The 17,385-nt window shown below is 48.1% G+C and overlaps 2 protein-coding genes across 5 annotated transcripts; both read left to right on the top strand.

Annotated features, from left to right (window-relative positions):
- Positions 1-2,117: 2,117 nt before the first annotated feature.
- LOC100690076 (uncharacterized) lies at positions 2,118-8,710 on the top strand. Its single transcript, XM_019360936.2, has 10 exons — positions 2,118-2,293; positions 2,394-2,487; positions 3,571-3,658; positions 3,992-4,298; positions 4,646-4,739; positions 4,851-4,938; positions 5,811-6,129; positions 6,964-7,057; positions 7,133-7,220; positions 7,297-8,710. The coding sequence occupies exons 1-10, from the start codon at positions 2,257-2,259 to the stop codon at positions 7,882-7,884; spliced, it is 1,797 nt and encodes a 598-aa protein (XP_019216481.1). The 5' UTR covers positions 2,118-2,256; the 3' UTR covers positions 7,885-8,710.
- Positions 8,711-9,547: 837 nt separating this feature from the next.
- Positions 9,548-16,876, top strand: LOC100711159 (protein FAM3C). 4 transcript variants are annotated; one of them, XM_025908861.1, is made up of 10 exons: positions 9,548-9,978; positions 12,232-12,270; positions 13,313-13,393; positions 13,621-13,695; positions 13,789-13,897; positions 14,038-14,096; positions 14,257-14,307; positions 14,381-14,465; positions 14,733-14,859; positions 15,812-16,876. In XM_025908861.1, the coding sequence occupies exons 1-10, from the start codon at positions 9,930-9,932 to the stop codon at positions 15,899-15,901; spliced, it is 765 nt and encodes a 254-aa protein (XP_025764646.1). In that variant the 5' UTR covers positions 9,548-9,929; the 3' UTR covers positions 15,902-16,876. The 4 variants fall into 4 exon arrangements, with proteins under 4 accessions (XP_025764646.1, XP_005470305.1, XP_003458328.1 ...); XM_005470248.4 differs by lacking the exon at positions 9,548-9,978 and adding an exon at positions 9,993-10,996; XM_003458280.5 differs by lacking the exon at positions 9,548-9,978 and adding an exon at positions 11,018-11,308.
- Positions 16,877-17,385: the final 509 nt, after the last annotated feature.

The raw sequence follows: 17,385 nt of genomic DNA, 5'->3' as shown, positions 1-17,385 counted from the left end.
GCCAGTGTTCTGCAGGTTTTAGATCTCACCCTGGGTCAACACACCTGAATCAAATGATTAGTTCATTACCAGGCCTCTGGAGAACTGCAAGACATGTTGAGGAGCTAATTTAGCCATTTAAATCAGCTGTGATGGATCAAGGACACATCTAAAACCTGCAGGACACCGGCCCTCGAGGCCTGGAGTTGGACACCCCTGCCTAAAAGCTTTTACTACTAAAGTGCAAAAGTTAGTTATTACAATTTCAGTTAATCCTGTTTTATATCCATATATATGTTATAAATCCTCGCATATTTTAATTAATGTAAAAAAGGCTTAATAATAATAATAATAATAATAATAATGATAATAATACACGGGGAAAAAACAGCTGGTTGTGTTTGTGTTGACCCCGCCCTCTCCAGCCGGAGGTCAGGTGACAGCGACCAGGCCCGGATGGAGATATCGAGCGTACCCTCCTCTCGGAGCAGAGCGTCGGGATGCAGGCTAGCTCCGTTAACGGGGACGCTTTAATTCACACTTTTCCGCCCGTCGGAGGAGGTGACATAAGATACCGAGAGGAGGCGGTGGTCGGGGCCGAGCCGAGCTAACGGGAGCCGGTGTCTCTGTGCGGTGGGAAGCCCGGCTCCGCGGTCTGTTTGTTGTTTAGCTTTAGCCGCCTGAGCTAGCTCGCAGCCTCCGGCCGCTAACTGTTCACCGGGAGGAGACGGCGGCGGCCCCCGCCCACAGACACGGCCCGGCCCCCGTGATGGACGGAGGAGCCCCGCTGTAGGAGCAGCAGGATGCGCTAGCGGATGTAGTTAGCATCGGCCCTGAACACAGCATACCTCCTCCTCCTCCTCCCCCTCCTTCCTTCCTTCCTCCCTCCCTCCCTCGTCTCCTAGCTGTGTCCTCTCATGATCACCATGGAGCCGGCCCCCCACCCGCTGCCTCACTTCCCAGAGAACTCCTATAAGAGTAAGTACCTGTACCTGTATCCTTAAAAGTGCTGTCCCGTGTGTTTGAGCTGCTGACCTTTGACCTCTGCTGCCTGCCTACAGTGACCGAAGAGGATGTGAAGAGGCTGATCGAGTTCAGGGCGTCCAACGAGGCCCTGTTCACAGGGAAGAGGAACTCTGCAAAGATAGCCTGGAGGTATGAGCCCGCCTGCTCCTGGACTCACCTGAGCAAGCGACAGGTGACCCGAGGAGCAGCAGAAGCAGTTTAACCTGAGAGATCCTGGTGCCTGTCAGCCAGCGGCCAGCTGCAATGTGCAGTGTCAGGACAGGTCGCAGCACCCTCATAAAGTTCCCGTGGCCTCTGTGAGTGTTCATGTCCTGCTTCCTGTCTCCTCAGCACCATCCTGAAAGGCCTCGGTCTGGAAGGGAAGCTGACAGCAGACCAGATTGCCAAGAAATGGGACAACCTGCGGACAAAATATAAGGTACATGAGATGTGGTGTAGCTGCTCTTCTTCTCCTCATGTCTGTGAAAGTCATCACCCCCACCCCAGTGAAGTCACAAGTTAACTGATCATCCTCATCCACTGCCACTCCCAGGCCTGGTCACTGTCAGACCTGCTGACTCAGAAATCCCTTAAATAGAACCTGTTTGACAAATTGAAGCAGGCTGAAGATCTCAACCAGCAAACACCACGGTGTTGTTTTTGTGCAGACACTTCAGTCTGGACTTAAATCAGTCTGAGCTGCTTCAGCGTGACCTTCAACTGGAAAACCCTCCGATGTGTCTGGTTTCAAACAATCCTGCAAAGAAGAGTGGACCAGAGTGATGTGAAAGACTCGCTGAATGTATCGCAAACACCTGACTGCACGTCTCGATGCTGAGGGTGGAACAACCAGTTATCGGGTTTAGGGGGTAGTTAATTTCCAGACATGAGGAGACACAGTGTTTGGTTTTTGGCAGCTCTTACTGTACGTCCCTGTTTCAGCCTGCAGGGGTCACTGTTCTTCTCTTTCCAGGACCTGAAGCAGCCATACCAGGGCCAGGACCACATGGGGGGCGTTGTGGAGTCGTGGCCGTGGTTCCACATCATGGATGAAGCCATGCAGGGGCGCCTTTATAACAGCAACCTGGTGCTGAGCCCAGAGACCGCCGGCAACGCTGGTCACCGTGGCAACTGCCTGTCCAATCAGAACCAGGAGAACACCGACATCCTGGAGTTCCTCATCAAGACGGAGATGGAGGACACGGTGGCAGCCGAAACGGCAGCGGATGATGGGGTGGTTCACACGGAGGCCCCACCCCCGAGGGCATCCCGATGGGCTGGAGGAGAATGACCGAGTGCTCGTATAAAAGTAGGCAGACACACCTGGCTGACATCATCAGGTTATAATCAGACCTCACACAGGACCGAGTGTTTAACGGCTCTGCCCCACCCCCTCCTCTCGTTGACAGTGAGTGAACAAGAAACCGAGAGGATGATTAAACTTCGAGCGGCCAACGAGGCGCTCTTCACCGGCAGGAAACATTCGGCCAAGCCGGCCTGGAGGTGAGTCGAACACACCTGCACCTGAACCAGGTCTGAACCGGTTTCTGGTTTGATTTTATTATCGTCTTTTTATTTCAGTCATCTCAGATTTGTTATTAACGTGGATCTTATTTACAGAAATGATATTCGTATTGTTTTAAAGTGTGCTCAGTCTCCTGGGTGACTAAATCACCTGGTCAGAGCGTTTTCAGTGCGAGAAACAGAATCAACTTTCTGGGATAGTCGTGCATTTTAATGTCATGAAATTATGTTTTCAAACATTTTTTGGGCGTGTTTGAAGTTTAAGCCTCTACAGCAGGTTTCCCACCCGTCCAGCTGTGGCCTCGTCACAGGAAACAAAGGCTCCACTGATCTCTGTTACATGATGTGGTCCTAATGAATCAAACGTTACAAAGTAGCCACAGTATGTAAACACCAACATGGTGACCGTCATGGAAATCTGTCATTTTCAGTCACAGCTACGTTTTCTTCTAAAGGTTAAATCAGGATATCATCGAGTATTAAATGTTTTGGTGCCCGAAGCACTTTTAGACTCATTTTTTTACACTAATCTTTTGAATGTTGTTTTTGGGTTTTTTTTACAAAAAACTACCAAAAATAAATTAAATATATTAATGAGAAAAAGTCTTCGGGCTGTTGTATATACTTTTAGTAGATTAGGATTTCATAAATATTTCTTAGGTTGTTTTTATTTGCAGAGCGTCTCGGCCATTTAATAATGTTTATTTTTCTGATTATTATCTAAGACTTAAAGGTACCTTTTGTAATCCCTCCGGTCCAAATGTGAATTAAAACATACACCAGCAGGGGGCAGCATTGACCAGTAGATGCATTTTGATGTTTCCTGATCACTTCCTCACGGCGCTCTGCTTCAGGCTCAGGAACTTAATACCCAACCTGAGTAAATTAATCAGGACTTGTGCAGCGTTTTTGGAAATTAATCTTTTTAAAGACTTAAAAAACCTAAAATAACTCCCCAATGCTGCCAAGGACAAACAGTTTCACACCTTCATGTTCATTGTTGGTCAGGTCTGAAGGGACTAGGCTCCGATTCAAAATAACTTTATTTGTTGATTTTCTCAGAGCGATTCTCTATGAGCTGGGCCTTCAGGGCAAACTGACCACAGACCAGCTGGCCAAGAAGTGGGACAACCTGAAGAGGAGATACAAGGTGCGTCCTCTCACTCCTGCTCGACCAGGTCCACGACTCGAAGGGGCGTCGCCGTCCAGATCGTAACCCGCAGTGGGCGGGGCAACAGCCACTCTTTGTTAATGTCAGTTTTGGTGCCTCAAGTGGACGTTAGAGGACCTGCACTATATAACTGCCACTCATGTGCTCTTTGTAGCTTTACATCCTGTACGTCTTTCAGTTAAATGAGATAAATTAATAATCAATAGTAAGTATCGATTGGCACGTATCAAAGCAGAATCGGCCGATGTCCCTGTGAATTGTGGGTAATGGCAGATGGTGGCAGCGTTGACATCCTGGTCATTTCTCCTCCAGGAGCTGAAGTTTCCTGCTCGAGGCGTGGAGACCAACCCCAGCTCCTGGCCCTGGTTCTACAGAATGAACGACGCCATGGAGGGACGGTTCGCCGGCGCCGCGCCCATCCTCACTCCCATCGTGGAGGATGAAGACGATGACTGTGAGTCGCTGTCCCCGACACCCAAGAAGCGAGCCCGCCGGAGCCGAGGCGGGATGGCCGAGTTCCTGACGGAGTCTGAGATGGACCTGCTGGTGGATAACGAGGACAAGAGCGGATCGGTGGCTCTGAGCGAGCTGCACCGGATGGGCGAGTTCACCTACAAACGTAAGAATAATCGATCAGCTCTGAGCTCAGACAGCAGAGTGAGGCTGAGGGGGACAGCTTAGTCCTGCGCAGGTGGATTATGGGTAATGTAGGCGTCCGTGATGTCAGGGAGGAAGAGAACATGTGCGAGTGAAAACTATTAAAGCACAGCCAATCAGCTGCCCAGGAGGTCATGTGATAGGTCTGGTTTGTCTTGGTTCGAGGGTTCGTCTAAAAGTTGTGAATCAGGACGCAGGAAGTTTTTAACAAGAGATTCAAACCAACATGATCGACGTCGCCCGATCGTATTCGTGCACAGCGTGCAGGAAACGCCTCAAAGTAACGTTTGCATTCGCCTCTTTTCACAGTGAGCGAAGACGACACGAGACGACTGATCGAGCTGCGAGCTGCTAACGAGTCTCTGTTCACCGGCAGGAGGAACACCGCCAAACCGGCGTGGAGGTGAGCGAGCGTTCGAGTGTCTGCTGAAAACACTGCGCTCGTTTCTGTGTGTGTCGGGGTCCTGTTAAACCCTGTGTGTGTGTGTGTGTGTGTGTGTGTGTGTGTGTGCAGGGGAATAGTGAAGGAGATGGGTCTGACAGGGAAGATAACACCTGACCAGGTTGCCAAGAAGTGGGACAACCTGAAGACCAAATTCAAGGTGAGATTCCTGCAGCAGTTTGAGCAGCCTGCCTGAGGTCATGTGACTCCGTGTTACTGCCGCATCCTTTTTACCCCTCAGCTGAGGCGGTGTTGTCCCCCATAACTAATTCGCCTGTATTTAAATAAGTGAATGGAATTTCAATTTTTTTATTGTTATATTTTTACCTACAAATACTTGGAGTAGGAGCACTGACGGTAACACGTCAGGTTTTTAGAGACTCATCGTTGGCACGCTGTCCTGTTCCACTGTGGGCTGGATAAACGTCTCCACTGTGAATGTGTGTGGGACGCTTGCTAGCTTCAGGCATTAAAACCAGGAAATCGGCTTCAGCAGCCGGCTGCAGCGTTTCTTTACAGCACTGATGTCGATGTCCTGCTAGTTTACATTTACGCCAGCAAGAAAAACATTCCTTTTAATCCAAGCCATTTTTCCATATGTACAATAAATCCAGTTTTTCCTGATCAGCAGTGAGAACATTCCTGTTTCCTGAGATAATTACACCTGTAGTGGCAGTCCTGCAGGTGGGTGGTGTGGACACGTAAGTCTGTGAGTGGATAACTCGAGACTGAGGCAACGCCGATACGTTAGCCGTGTGCAGCGGGAGACTGAGGGGCAGCACTGTGTGTTTTTAACTGACCTCAAGGTGTTTGTTAAAGTAACCGAAGTAAATACAGTTGGTGTACTCGATGACTCGCAGTAACGTGTGCCCTGCATGTGAACCTATAACCTGCTTTGTTCAATCAGACCTGTTTAAATAAAGTTAGACGCCTGAGTGTCCTGCAGCTCTCTGATAGTAACCGGCAGAGCGCCGCAGAGAGCTGCAGCTCGCCTCAAGCGTTCGCTGAAACGTGAGTTTGCTGCGTCTGCAGGACCTGAAGTTTCCTCCTCGGGGGATGGAGGGTCAGACCAACCCGGCCTCGTGGCCCTGGTTCCAGCTGATGAGCGATGCTCTGGAGGGCCGTCTGACGGGCAAAGCTCCCCGAGTGACACCCGTCTGGACCAACGAAGAGGACGGCGTGTTTGGCTCGTCCCCGCCTCCCGACAGAGACTGTTTGATGGCGGAGAGGAGCAGCGTGTCGGAGCTGGAGAGCATGGTGGGCGGAGACAATGCGGAGTCCGACGGGAACGTCACCTACATCGACGCCAGCGGAGAGGAGTGTTCGACGCCCTCCGACCCGACTTATAAAAGTGAGAGGATTTCTTTGTGGTCAGGGCCCGGTGACGATCGCTACCCTCAAAAACCTCCTCGAGGCTTCGCTCATGACGTTTAAGCTTTAAAGCTGTGAAGTCTCTGCAGTCAGCGACCAAATTAAAGCTTCGCGAAAAATCAGGACGTGAAAGAAAATCTGTTTAATACAAAAAAATGAAAGAATTACTGCAGTTAAGGAAATACAAACGGGTACAAACAAACCAAGACTACATTAGACAGGAAGTAAAACATCTGATAAAAAGAAATAAAATAATAAAACCTGAAATTTGTCCTGTATGAAAAAAACTCTGAAAAGCTTTGCAAAGAAAAATGTAACAAAATTCAAACTGAATAAATTACAAAACAAGTAAAAGTAAAATAAGAACAAAACTTTAAAAATAACCTATTAAAATACAGACATAAAATAAGATGTAAAATGTTTACATACAGAAATAAGAAAAGTATATATTATCATAATAACAATGAATGTATTAAAATACAGATACTGAAAAAACATTTAATAAAAATGTAGTTTAAAATGTAAAACACGTGAAATCTATGCATATGTTTGAAAATCAAAATAAATAAATGAATTTGAAATGAAATTTTGTTAAAATATACAGCTTTGAATAAATATCTTTTATTAATATATTAAAGTAAAAAGTCAAACTGAATAAATTAAATTACAAGAACATCAAAATAAAAGCAGCAAAAATCTTTTAAACAAATGTAAAATACATCAAATTAAACAAAAAACACTGAAAACTGTGAAAGTGCAGCAGACGATAAAATCAATCATTAATAACTTGTCTGTCGATCTGTGTGTGTGGCAGTGACCGACCAGGACACGAGGAGGATGATTAAACTTCGAGCTGCTAACGAGGCGTTGTTCACCGGGAGGAGGAACGCTGCCAAAGCCGCCTGGAAGTAAGTATCCCTCCCGTGTGGATGAATGTCGGAGCAGCGAGGCGTTCCTGACTCTGTGTCCTCACTTCCTGTCAGAGCCATCCTGAAGGAGCTCGGGCTGCAGGGGAAGGTCTCCACCTACCAGATGGCAAAGAAGTGGGACAATCTGAAGAGGAGGTACAAGGTAGGCCGTCACGAACGCCCCGCCTCAGTAAAGCTGCTCACAGCTGCGTGTTTCTAAAATCCTCTGCTCTCCTCAGGACCTGAAGTATCCTCCTGTCGGGATGGAGAGCGTAGCAGACGGTGCCTCCTCCTGGCCGTGGTTTCACCTCATGAACGAAGCCATGGAGGGCCGGCTGGCGAGCAGCGCTCCCCTCCTGACCCCCGTCACTCAGGACGACGATCAGCACCCGGACCCCGCCCCCAGACACAGGCTCCGTGCCGCCCCCGCACCTCCCCCTGCCCCACCGGCCTCCCACCCGTCTTCCTCGGACTACGCGCCGGATGCGTTCGGAGACGGCGCGGAGCAGAACCAGCGGAGCTCAGAGACGTGCGACGGGCCGCTGGGGGGGCTGGAGAGGGAGTGGGAGATGGTGGAGAGGGAGAGGGCGGCGCTGGAGCGAGAGAGGGAGATGGTGGAGCGAGACAGAGCGGCGCTGGAGAGAGAGAGGGCGGCAGTGCAGGCGGAGAGGCTGTGGCTGGACCGGGAGCGGGTGGCAGTGGAGCGGGACAGAGCCATGGTGGAGCAGGACAGGGCGGCGCTGGGCCGGGAGAGGGAGGTGCTGGACCAGAGGGCGCTGATGCTGAACTCTGTGGGACACGCCGGGCACCTCAACGCCCTCATGTAGACCGCCGTGTAGACGCCGCTGTGGGGGCGTGGATTGTCCCTGTGCAGACCTCGTGGCGGGCTGACAAACCGCCTGCTGCACCTCTGTGGGTCCAGACTCTGGATCCACAGAAGGACTGCTGTGAAGGACTGAGCTCGCTGAATGGGCGGTCCTGGGATCACACGGCTCTGCGTACAGGTCCCTAATAATCAGAAACAACGCCTGAGTCAGGTGTGGTTGATGTCACGTTCAAGGTCGTGTTCTCGGGCGGCTGTCGGGCCGTCTTTGGATCTCTGCAGCTGTTCAGCCGCGGGAGGAGGAGCGGATCCAGCGCGGCAGACTGCTCCAGAAGAGGAGGAAGTGGTGGGAAGTCGACGCTCGGATCTCAGCAGCAGTGATGAAAACAGTCCGGAGCTGCCCGAAAACACGACCTTACTGTGGAGGCCAGTCGGTTTGTTTTTCTTTGGACCGTTCTGGAAGCTCCCTCCTGGGATGTTGACTGGTTACCAGGCGTGCTGCACAGTCAGAGTGAGGCAGGAGTTTTGTTTCTGTGTTTATGAAAGTTTCATCAAGTTAAACTTGTTTCCATCCTCACTGCCCCAGAGTGTTTCTTTCTTCTGTTTAAGAAACCAAACGGGTTCTGAGGGGTTAGTGAAAACTGAAGGAGGAACAGGCTGTTCCCGGGAATCCCTCACAGTGATCACACTTGTGTAAGATGATGCTTGTGTGCTTGAAGTGTCCAGAGGAGCCTTTAATTAAAAAAAACAAAAACAAAACACCAATTTGTGACTGATGCCACTCGAACTGCACTGAGCAGCCAGATTTCAAAATAAAAGCTCCAGAGTGATTTTACGAGTTCTTCTCAGTGATGAGGGAGGGGGGGGGCACCTGACTTTACTAAACATTTTCAGGACAAATGGTTCCAGTCCAGTCTAAGTACACAACTAAACTGGGAGGTCCAACCCTGAACTTCCTGTACTCGGGTTCAGGGTAAATGAATTCTTAGACCTCGGCTCCTTCAGTGGAAAGCAGATTTCCTTGTTGCTGCTGTCAGAACTCTGATCAGCACACCTATCTACACCCAAACACCAATCATATCTTTGCACCTGGAGCGGGAGAGGGCTCCTACAGCCTCTTTTCTGCTTTTATATTTTTAGATTGCAGATGTCCTACACTTACCACTGAGCCTGAACGCCTCATACACCTTACATGAAGCATAACACCTGTTGTCACCTGTGGTGATGTTTGGCTGGCGTCCTGTAATCAGCAGCTGAGCTGCTCGGGGCAGTTTGACAAACTGTAGCTCAGGTGAGAATGGCCCCGCCTCCTGCACCTGTCATCTTCATATCACAGGAACCATCTGAGTCTGACTGAGTGGGTGGATGTGGTTACCTGTCAGCCTCCATCCCTCTGCTGGTATTTCAGATATTTAAAGATTCTCTTCATGGGGAAAAACAGAAATGTAAATTGTAATCAGATTACTCTGAATTGCATGATTACATGGTGTTACGCTGGCTTTCATCACTTGAGTGAAGTTGGTGCCTTCATTTTATTTAAATCCTGATGGCGACTTCCTGCTCTGAGGACGTCATTTCCATATGAAAAACAAACGCGAGCGCCAGACGCCATCGAAGCTGCTGCAGGTCTGTGCTCATGGCGTCCGCTGCCTGAAGCCTCGGTGAGTAAAACGGGTTTGGCGAGTATGTCCTGTTTAAATGAAGCAGGTGTCAATGCTGAAAGACCAGAGTTACAAATAAGAGGGCGTGTATCGGTGCCCTCAGCAGGTTTCCAGAAATGAACCAGTCAGAAGCTGGATTCCTGTTCCACCAGCCAAAATAATAAGTACAGCTGCAGACAGCTATGTGAGGAGTCCTGGAGCACGATGACGGATGACCATGCTGTGCCGACGGGTTAGTGGACCCTGGAGGTTTTACACTAGTGTAACCAGTAAACTGCCAGTGTGTGCAGACTAACCCCGACCTGCTGAATATGAGCTGCTGTAATCTACACAGATTTATTCGGGCCAGCCGTTTAAGCTTTTTAACTTATTATTGACAACAAACTGAATGTGTGTGTTTACATCAGGACGAGGAAGCGTCTGCTGCTCTGTGAGAGGTCAGTCTGATGTCACATGACACGGTCATTTACATAACCAGGCCATTTGACTTATTGTTAATAATAATAATAGAGAGGCAGGTCCATAATGATGGGTGAGGACTTTTAAAGGCCTGCAGGTGTTTCATGTATTTCTACTAACTGTGAGGTTATTTTGATGAGTCTAGCGTTCTCGCTTGGGGGGGCGGAGCTTTTCTGATCGTTTTAAAGAACTCTGTTCGTGTTTCGCTCTTTTCTCTGTGGTTTTGTGTGAACTTGTTGAAAGAGGAACGATAGTGACTTATATCGTGTTTGAAAAGTGAAACTGAAGAGCGTCGAAGGTTTGATCTCAGGGACGTTCTCAAATGTAAATCGCCACCTCACAGGACCAGACTACGTTGGAAGCACATTTCTGTCTCCAGCTTTTCAGTGTTAAAGAGGCTGCAGGTCATGTGACCTCTGTGGTCCTGTCAGAAGGTTTTCTATAGAAAATGTAAAAAATGCCTTTTGTTTCCTGTCTCGGTGTCATTTGTCTCCTGGGGGAAATAAAGTTCAGCAGTGGAAACATTTGATTAAAAAGTGTTTTGTTTCACTGTGTGAGGACAGGAAACAGGAAACAGTAGGTTTGGATTATAAGTCGTGTTTCAGACACTTCACTGTTACGCAGTTTATGCTGAAAATGAGGCAGATGGGCTGTAACAGCCAGGTGTGACGCCCCTCACCTTTATCAGCGTGGAGCTACTCGGTGGTCGGAGGGGAGACGGACTCGGTTTGCTCCACAGATACGTTTCACATATTTGACTAAACGAGGTCCCTGAAACTGACCGAGCTCTCCACCTGGCATCAAACTAATGGTTGACGTCACGGCGTGACGTACATCTTTTATATACAGTCTCTGGTTTGGATAGATGTGTTTATTAACTGTAACTTCACGGGTGGGCGGAGGGATACACACCTGGGGTTTAAAGACACTGCAATGAGTGCGTGCGCGGTTTTGTGTTCAGTAACCGGATCGGCAGCACTACTTATCTGGTTTACCGTAAGTTTGTTTCTGTTACTGCGCAGACTCTGTTATGAAAACGGGACGGGTGGGTTTGACGACACAGTGCACGGAGCGTGACTCCAGGTGTACCTGCACGCTCAGTCATTTCCCTGTGGTGCGGTCGTGAGGTTGGTGCCTGTGAGACAAACACAGCTGTGAGCGCTGTTCGTTCCTTCATCAAACAGGTGGAAACGTTACACCTGTCCTTTATTCACGCGCACTCTGACCTACCTGCGAGCTTCTGATTGGCTGAGAGGAGAGGCGGACGCTGGCACTCCTAGTTGTCGGAGATGCTTACTGTCAGAGTCGGTCAGTGTGGCTTTTCTTCCTCTATGAGGTGTGTGTGTGTGGCGTGATTTCTCAGACCATCACGGGGGAAAAGAGCCGGGAGAGCTGCTGTACCTGCGCAGGTGTCACACAGGTAAACGTGCGGTGTGGTTTGGTTTCTTTTCCTCGGCTGAAAATATGAAGAAAGCGCATCTTTACCCGCTGACCTCAGCTCGGAAAACGGAGCTTTGCAGCACCTGTGCAGGTGTACGCGGGAACAAAGCAGAGTGATTTTAGTACGTTTCCAAACATTCATGAAGTCTTTTGACTGAAGGTTTGAGAGCTCTGCTCAGGTGTTTGTAGTTTCCGTGGAGCGCGCTCAGGTGCAGAGTCTCAGGCCGGTGAGACTAAAAAGTGATTTCCAGTAGCCTATTGAAACTGCTGTAACTCGCTCGTTGGCCTTAAACATTTCAAATATACACTAAACGCGTCTCTCCAGAATGACATCATCTTGACAAACAGCATTTCTGTCACAAAGTAGAAGCCGCAGTCAGTTTGGGGCAGTGACTTTTATAGATCCTTTATGTATCCTGTTAAAGTCTGGGTGACATTAAAAATTAATTTTTAGGAGCGACGCGGCCCAGAGAGTCACAGCAGGTCTGCGAACATATTTTAAATGACCAAAAGGTTATGAAAGTGGTTTAAAAACAGGTGGTTTTTAACATTTTCTATAGACGCTCTGTGCTCCACAGACTTTAGTGAGCATTATTTACTGTGTAAGTAAAGACATGACGCGTAAAACAACACGCGCAAGGACGGGCAGCGCGCTTGAGAGCGCTCGGCGTGTCCCGGTGGGTGTGCGAGACGCATCCACAGCTTTAGTCCCACAGGAACATCACAGCTGAGATATGAACACGAGCATGTCTGACGAGTCCTGATGTTTCCACCCGTTTGTCTCCGAACAGGGAAACGAAGCACGATGAAGCACGCGGTCCTCCGGGGAAGTAAGTGTGTGTGTGTGTGTGTGTGTGTGTGTGTGTGTGTGTGTGTGTGTGTGTGTGTCCCTGTCCTTCACTCTTTATCTTCTTCTTGTTTGTCTGAATCTTCCTCCCACTGCACGGAAGCCTCATCAGACTTCCACTTAAAAGCTTGAAGTTCAAATTTTCGAGAGAACCCAAAATGTTACGTGTTTAGTGTGTAAAATCTCACCACTAGCTGTCAGTAGATTGCTGACTGCAATTTTGAGATAATCACCGGAAATTTCGACTTAACAGCCAAATATTATCAGACATATCAGCTTCTGAAACGTTCAGATCTAAGATCATAACCTAAAAGTTCCACCCGTGTCTGGCAGAAACAGTTTTTATCTTTCACTGGTAGAAACGGGCTTCAGGCAGACTTCAGGTTAACGGGGCTTCAGACGTGTGCTGCTGTTAGGTTTTCTAATATTTCAGGGCCACTACCTGGAAAAAGAGTTGGGCTTAACTGTGGCTAAAACAGACCTTGGTTTAACTTTGGGTGATCGCTCTTCAGCACAGCATGCTGCAGCCCGAGCACATCTGTAAGAAAGAACACCTGTGTCCACCTCACCTTTGTTTGTGCAGGGCAGCTCACCTGCACAAACAAAGAAATGCAGTCGACGGCCATCACAATGATGGATGATAAACATCTTAACAAAGATGATCTGAGCAAATACTTGATTGCGTTTTATTTACAAAGCAATAATTCCCAACAAAGTGCGTTATTACCAAAGCACGTGGGCCTGTGTCCTGTTCACTTTAATTTGATATAAACAATTAAAACTGAAACATTCATGTTTATCGTCGCTGTAATAAACCAAAGCTCTGCAGTCACTGATTTGCAGTCTTCCCATTTAATTGAAGTCAGTCTGATCATTTATTGACTTTCATGGTTTATTGATTGGTTGTTAATTAATTTTATTTATTTACTTATTTACTGTGACGAGTGGATGGAAACTTCTGTCCTGCAGCTCATCAGGTGCGACTGCCTCACATACAGTGTGCTAACGAGATGTGCCTCCCTCAGGTGTTGTGCCGTTGCTGGTGGTGGTCACGTCTGTGATCATTGTCGTTGTCATCCTGCAGCAGTCCAACGTCTCGTTTGAAGGTGAGTGTTTAATGCATGACACGGTTGTTGATCTACAGGCGACAGGATCTACTGCCTGTAGCTCCCGAGGACTGGAGCTGGAGAGCCCATAGTGGCCACGGGCTTGGGCCCAAGTTACCTAGTTTTTCAGCTTCGCTCTGAGACCAGATGTTTTGGATTTGCATTGAAGCAAATAAAAACCTGTTTCTGTAAATCTAATGAGTGTTGTTTTGTTTCTGTCCTTGCAGCTGGTTGGCATCATAATTTACCCAAGGTCATCAATTTCCCCCCTCACGGTGCCAAAATATCCAGCAAGCGTTCAGGTCAGAGATCACTCGAGCTGATCGGGGTGCATCAGCTGACCCAGAGGAGCAGGTGGAGGATAATAACGAGTCTTTTTCTTTCCTCTCCTTCAGCTGGTGTATGTGGTACTCCAAGAGAGTGTCCTGCACATGAGATCAGTTTCTACATCCACAGCGGAGCCGCCAACGTCGTCCCTCCGGCCATCTGTGTCCAAAACAAACTGTAGGAGCTTCCTTGCTGCCTCCTTTCCTCAGCACCTCTGTCTGGCGTCCTTTCAGACCTTGTCCTCACATGCTTGTTGTGTCGTCTTCTGCATCTCTTTGCTTTCTTCATGCTAACGTGCAGACTGTGACTCTCCTCAGGGTTCTGGGAACTGCGCTGAACAACGCTGGAGGAGGAATAAACATCGTTATCCTAAATGGTGAGTGCGCTTCCTTTAAAAAGGCCTTCATCTGGCACTTTGTGCACAGCGCCTCGAGTCGTAAAGATTTTCTTTGGAAATGCATTCAATCATTAAAAGCCTGAAAATGAATGGGCGGAGTTTCTCTCATGGTTCTCTCATGCTTATCTCCCATTGGCAGGTAAAACGGGAGAAGTCCTGAAGACGGATCACTATAACATGTACAGTGGAGGTGAGCAAAGACGACCCTTAGCCGACTCGTGTCAGTGGCTGGAGACGGAGCTTTTATCATGTTTGTGTTGCAGATGTGAAACCGTTCATTGAGCTACTGAAGAGCATCGAGAGAGGCTCCATCGTTATAATGGCGTCCTACGACGAACCCTCAACAAAGTAAGAGTCTCCTCCTTTGATCACTTCTGACAGGAAGCAGCTCAGATTCTTCCCCCGGCTTCTTCTCTAGGTTCTTGTTCTTGCACAGTAATCGAGGACCAAAGAGCTTTTCCAGGCAGGGGTGGAGTTGTTTGTTTCTGTGGCTCCAGCTTTGTCTCAGCCGTCAGCTTCAGTCTGTCTGTTGTCTTCATACTGAGGTAAAAGGCACTGCCTCCACCCATCTTGAAGCTGTTAACGCGTTCCTCCACCCTCTGTGTGTTTCTGCAGGTTAAACGATGAGCTCAAGAATCTGATTGCTGAACTGGGAAGCTCTCACATCCACTCGCTGGGATACAGGGACAACTGGGTGTTTGTTGGTGGCAAAGGAGTAACGGGGAAGAGCACCTTTGAGAAGGTAGATTAGTCTAAAGGCCTTGAGCCTGCACACACTCAGAGTTAAGCAGGTCCAGCTTAACTCCGAGTGTGTGATCCCTGAGATGGCAGGTATCAGGTTTCCCCTGATAGTGAAGAGGTGGCCCAAATGCTGGCTCTGCCTCCTGACCAATCACAACCATCCTGAACTGATCTCCACTAGTCTTTTTTGTTTTGTTTTGTTTTTGTTAAGATTGTCTGGGCTCTAGGCCAGTCCTTAGGAGCAGATGTGCTCTATAGCGGCAACAACAAGACAACCTCAAACCAGGAATGGTTTTACAGGTGGAGGCCCCCCTCCTCATTTTTTCTGTTTTTCACTGGTTTTGCATTTGGCTAGGGTCAGTGTCACTGCTGGTAGCACAAGGTGATGCCTGGACCCTGCAGAGACTGCACAGGTAGTCCTGAGGGCCACATGTCCTCTAGTGCAGCGGTCCCCATCCCTGGGCCATGGACGGGTACCGGTCCGTGAGTCGTTTGGTACCGGGCCGCAAGAGTTAAGGCTCGGGTGTGAAATTGATGGTTTTCAGGGGTTTTATCGGTTTTATCATTAACTCGGTTTCCCTGAGTCTTTTCCCGTGTGTTATGAATAAATCTTCTTTTTTTTTGGTACCGGTACTGATTTTTATTTTGTTGTATTTATCCGTGACACCTTAAAGGCCGGTCCGTGAAAATATTGTCGAACATAAACGGGTCCGTGGCGCAAAAAAGCTTGAGGATCGCTGTTCTAGTGGGCCCCATGCTCCCTGCCGTAGAACACCAGGACTGGCAGATCCACTGCTGTCATTCGGCTCCACAGAGATGAGGGCGGGCTCAGCCTGAGCACACGTGTCAGACGTGAAAGTGTCTGTAGAAGCTGAGGAGAACGCCGTGCCTGTAACATTGGTCAGCAGGTTAGAGATGGTCCTCTTCACCTTCTCACTCTCTCTCTCTTCCAGCACATAAAGAGCGACTCGGCAACCAACAAATACGATGGCTGGCCCGAGCTGATCGGGCTGGAGGGCTGCGTCCCCAAATTCCCGGAGTGACAGGCGAGGCTGCAGACGCATGGCTGGTGATTTAGAGACTGATCTGGGACCGGAAAATTGTGCAAACCAAATCCAGGTGAACCCACCTGCCCTGTTTCTTCTATGTGTGAGGCTCTCATGGAAGCTGGACTCTGTCTCCGTCTCCAGGAATAAAAAAAAAAAAAAAAATCAGGAAAATACATTTTAGGGTTTCAGATTTGCCACCTTTTTATTGAAGTGTGACAGGAAGTGAGGTGAGCTTTGGAGCTCTGTAATCGTTAGTGAGAAACTCCCCTTTAGATAAGATGACTCAGTTCAACAGGACAAGCAGGTCTTTCCTGTGCAGTAAGAGAGCGGACAACCTCCTGAATGTTTCTGACATCCAGCCTCTCCTGAAGTGCTGCAGGCACCATCACCTGAACCAGAATCTCCAGATTTTATCTGCAAGTCCTCCCAAAGCACCTCAGCCGCACCTTCCAGTTTGTTTCTTTGTTATTTTTTTAAAGTGTTGCTTTCATTTATAAAGAATTACAAACGAAACGGATGATATCAAACCAGCCAGAATCACACACAGGTCTGGGGATGTTTCTGGACTTTTTTTAAATGTGCATTTCTATTTTTATATTGTCCTTTTTTGAGTTTAAGGTTATTACAAAGTGAATTAGTTTCTGGGCTGTGGGTCTGCACATCTTACCCATTTTTGGATTCGTGGTTGTTGGTTTGTTTACATTAAAAATGAAAGAAAGCCGAATGAAGAAGACGCCGATGCTTTGACTCCGATTTCGAAGGCAGATGAAGGTTGCCCGGTTCTACCTGAAGCTTCTTCCTGTTTAAAGGGAGTTTTTCCTTCCTACTGTCACAGAGTGCTTGATCATAGCGGGCTGTCTGATTGTTGGGTTTCTCTGTTTTATTGTAGGATCTTTACTGCACAATAAAAGGTGTTTGAGGCCACTGTTGTGGTTGGGTACTATATAAATAAAGTTTACTTGAACTGAAGAACAAACTCTCTCAGACGCTTTTATCTGCGACTCTTTCACGCTGCTGCCTCAGCAAACAGAGAATGTCACACTTCCTTGAGTCACATCCTGCAGCAGCAGAATCATTGTTCATTGTTTCTTCTTTGTAAGTAAATGTGACTCAGGGACAAACATGGCGCTGACACGACAGCAGCCTGTAAAAGGTGAGTGAAGGTGAGCAGAGTCATCAGAGCCGTGCAGATGCTGAGCGTCCTGTCCTCACACATGGATGACATCATTTCATTTTGAGGATTAAAGCAGGAGAAAAAGCATCAAGCACTTCATTTGCTGCACTCTGTTTCATTTTGGAAAACAATAGAATAGCACTTGTCATTGTACGCGTACGACAAAATTATGGATGCAAACAGAATAAATATATATGTGTGTGTATGGTGTTTGTTAACAGTCTGAAGAAGCTGTTTGTCCCCACTTTGTTTTTTCTGCTTGAAATAATGAAGGAAATCATTTTATTACTGCACAGAATAAAAA

The sequence above is a fragment of the Oreochromis niloticus genome, linkage group LG7 (assembly GCF_001858045.2).
Source record: "Oreochromis niloticus isolate F11D_XX linkage group LG7, O_niloticus_UMD_NMBU, whole genome shotgun sequence".
NCBI lineage: Eukaryota > Metazoa > Chordata > Actinopteri > Cichliformes > Cichlidae > Oreochromis > Oreochromis niloticus.
Note: the sequence above shows the minus strand (reverse complement) of the source record. Positions and strands in the feature narration are given on the sequence as shown.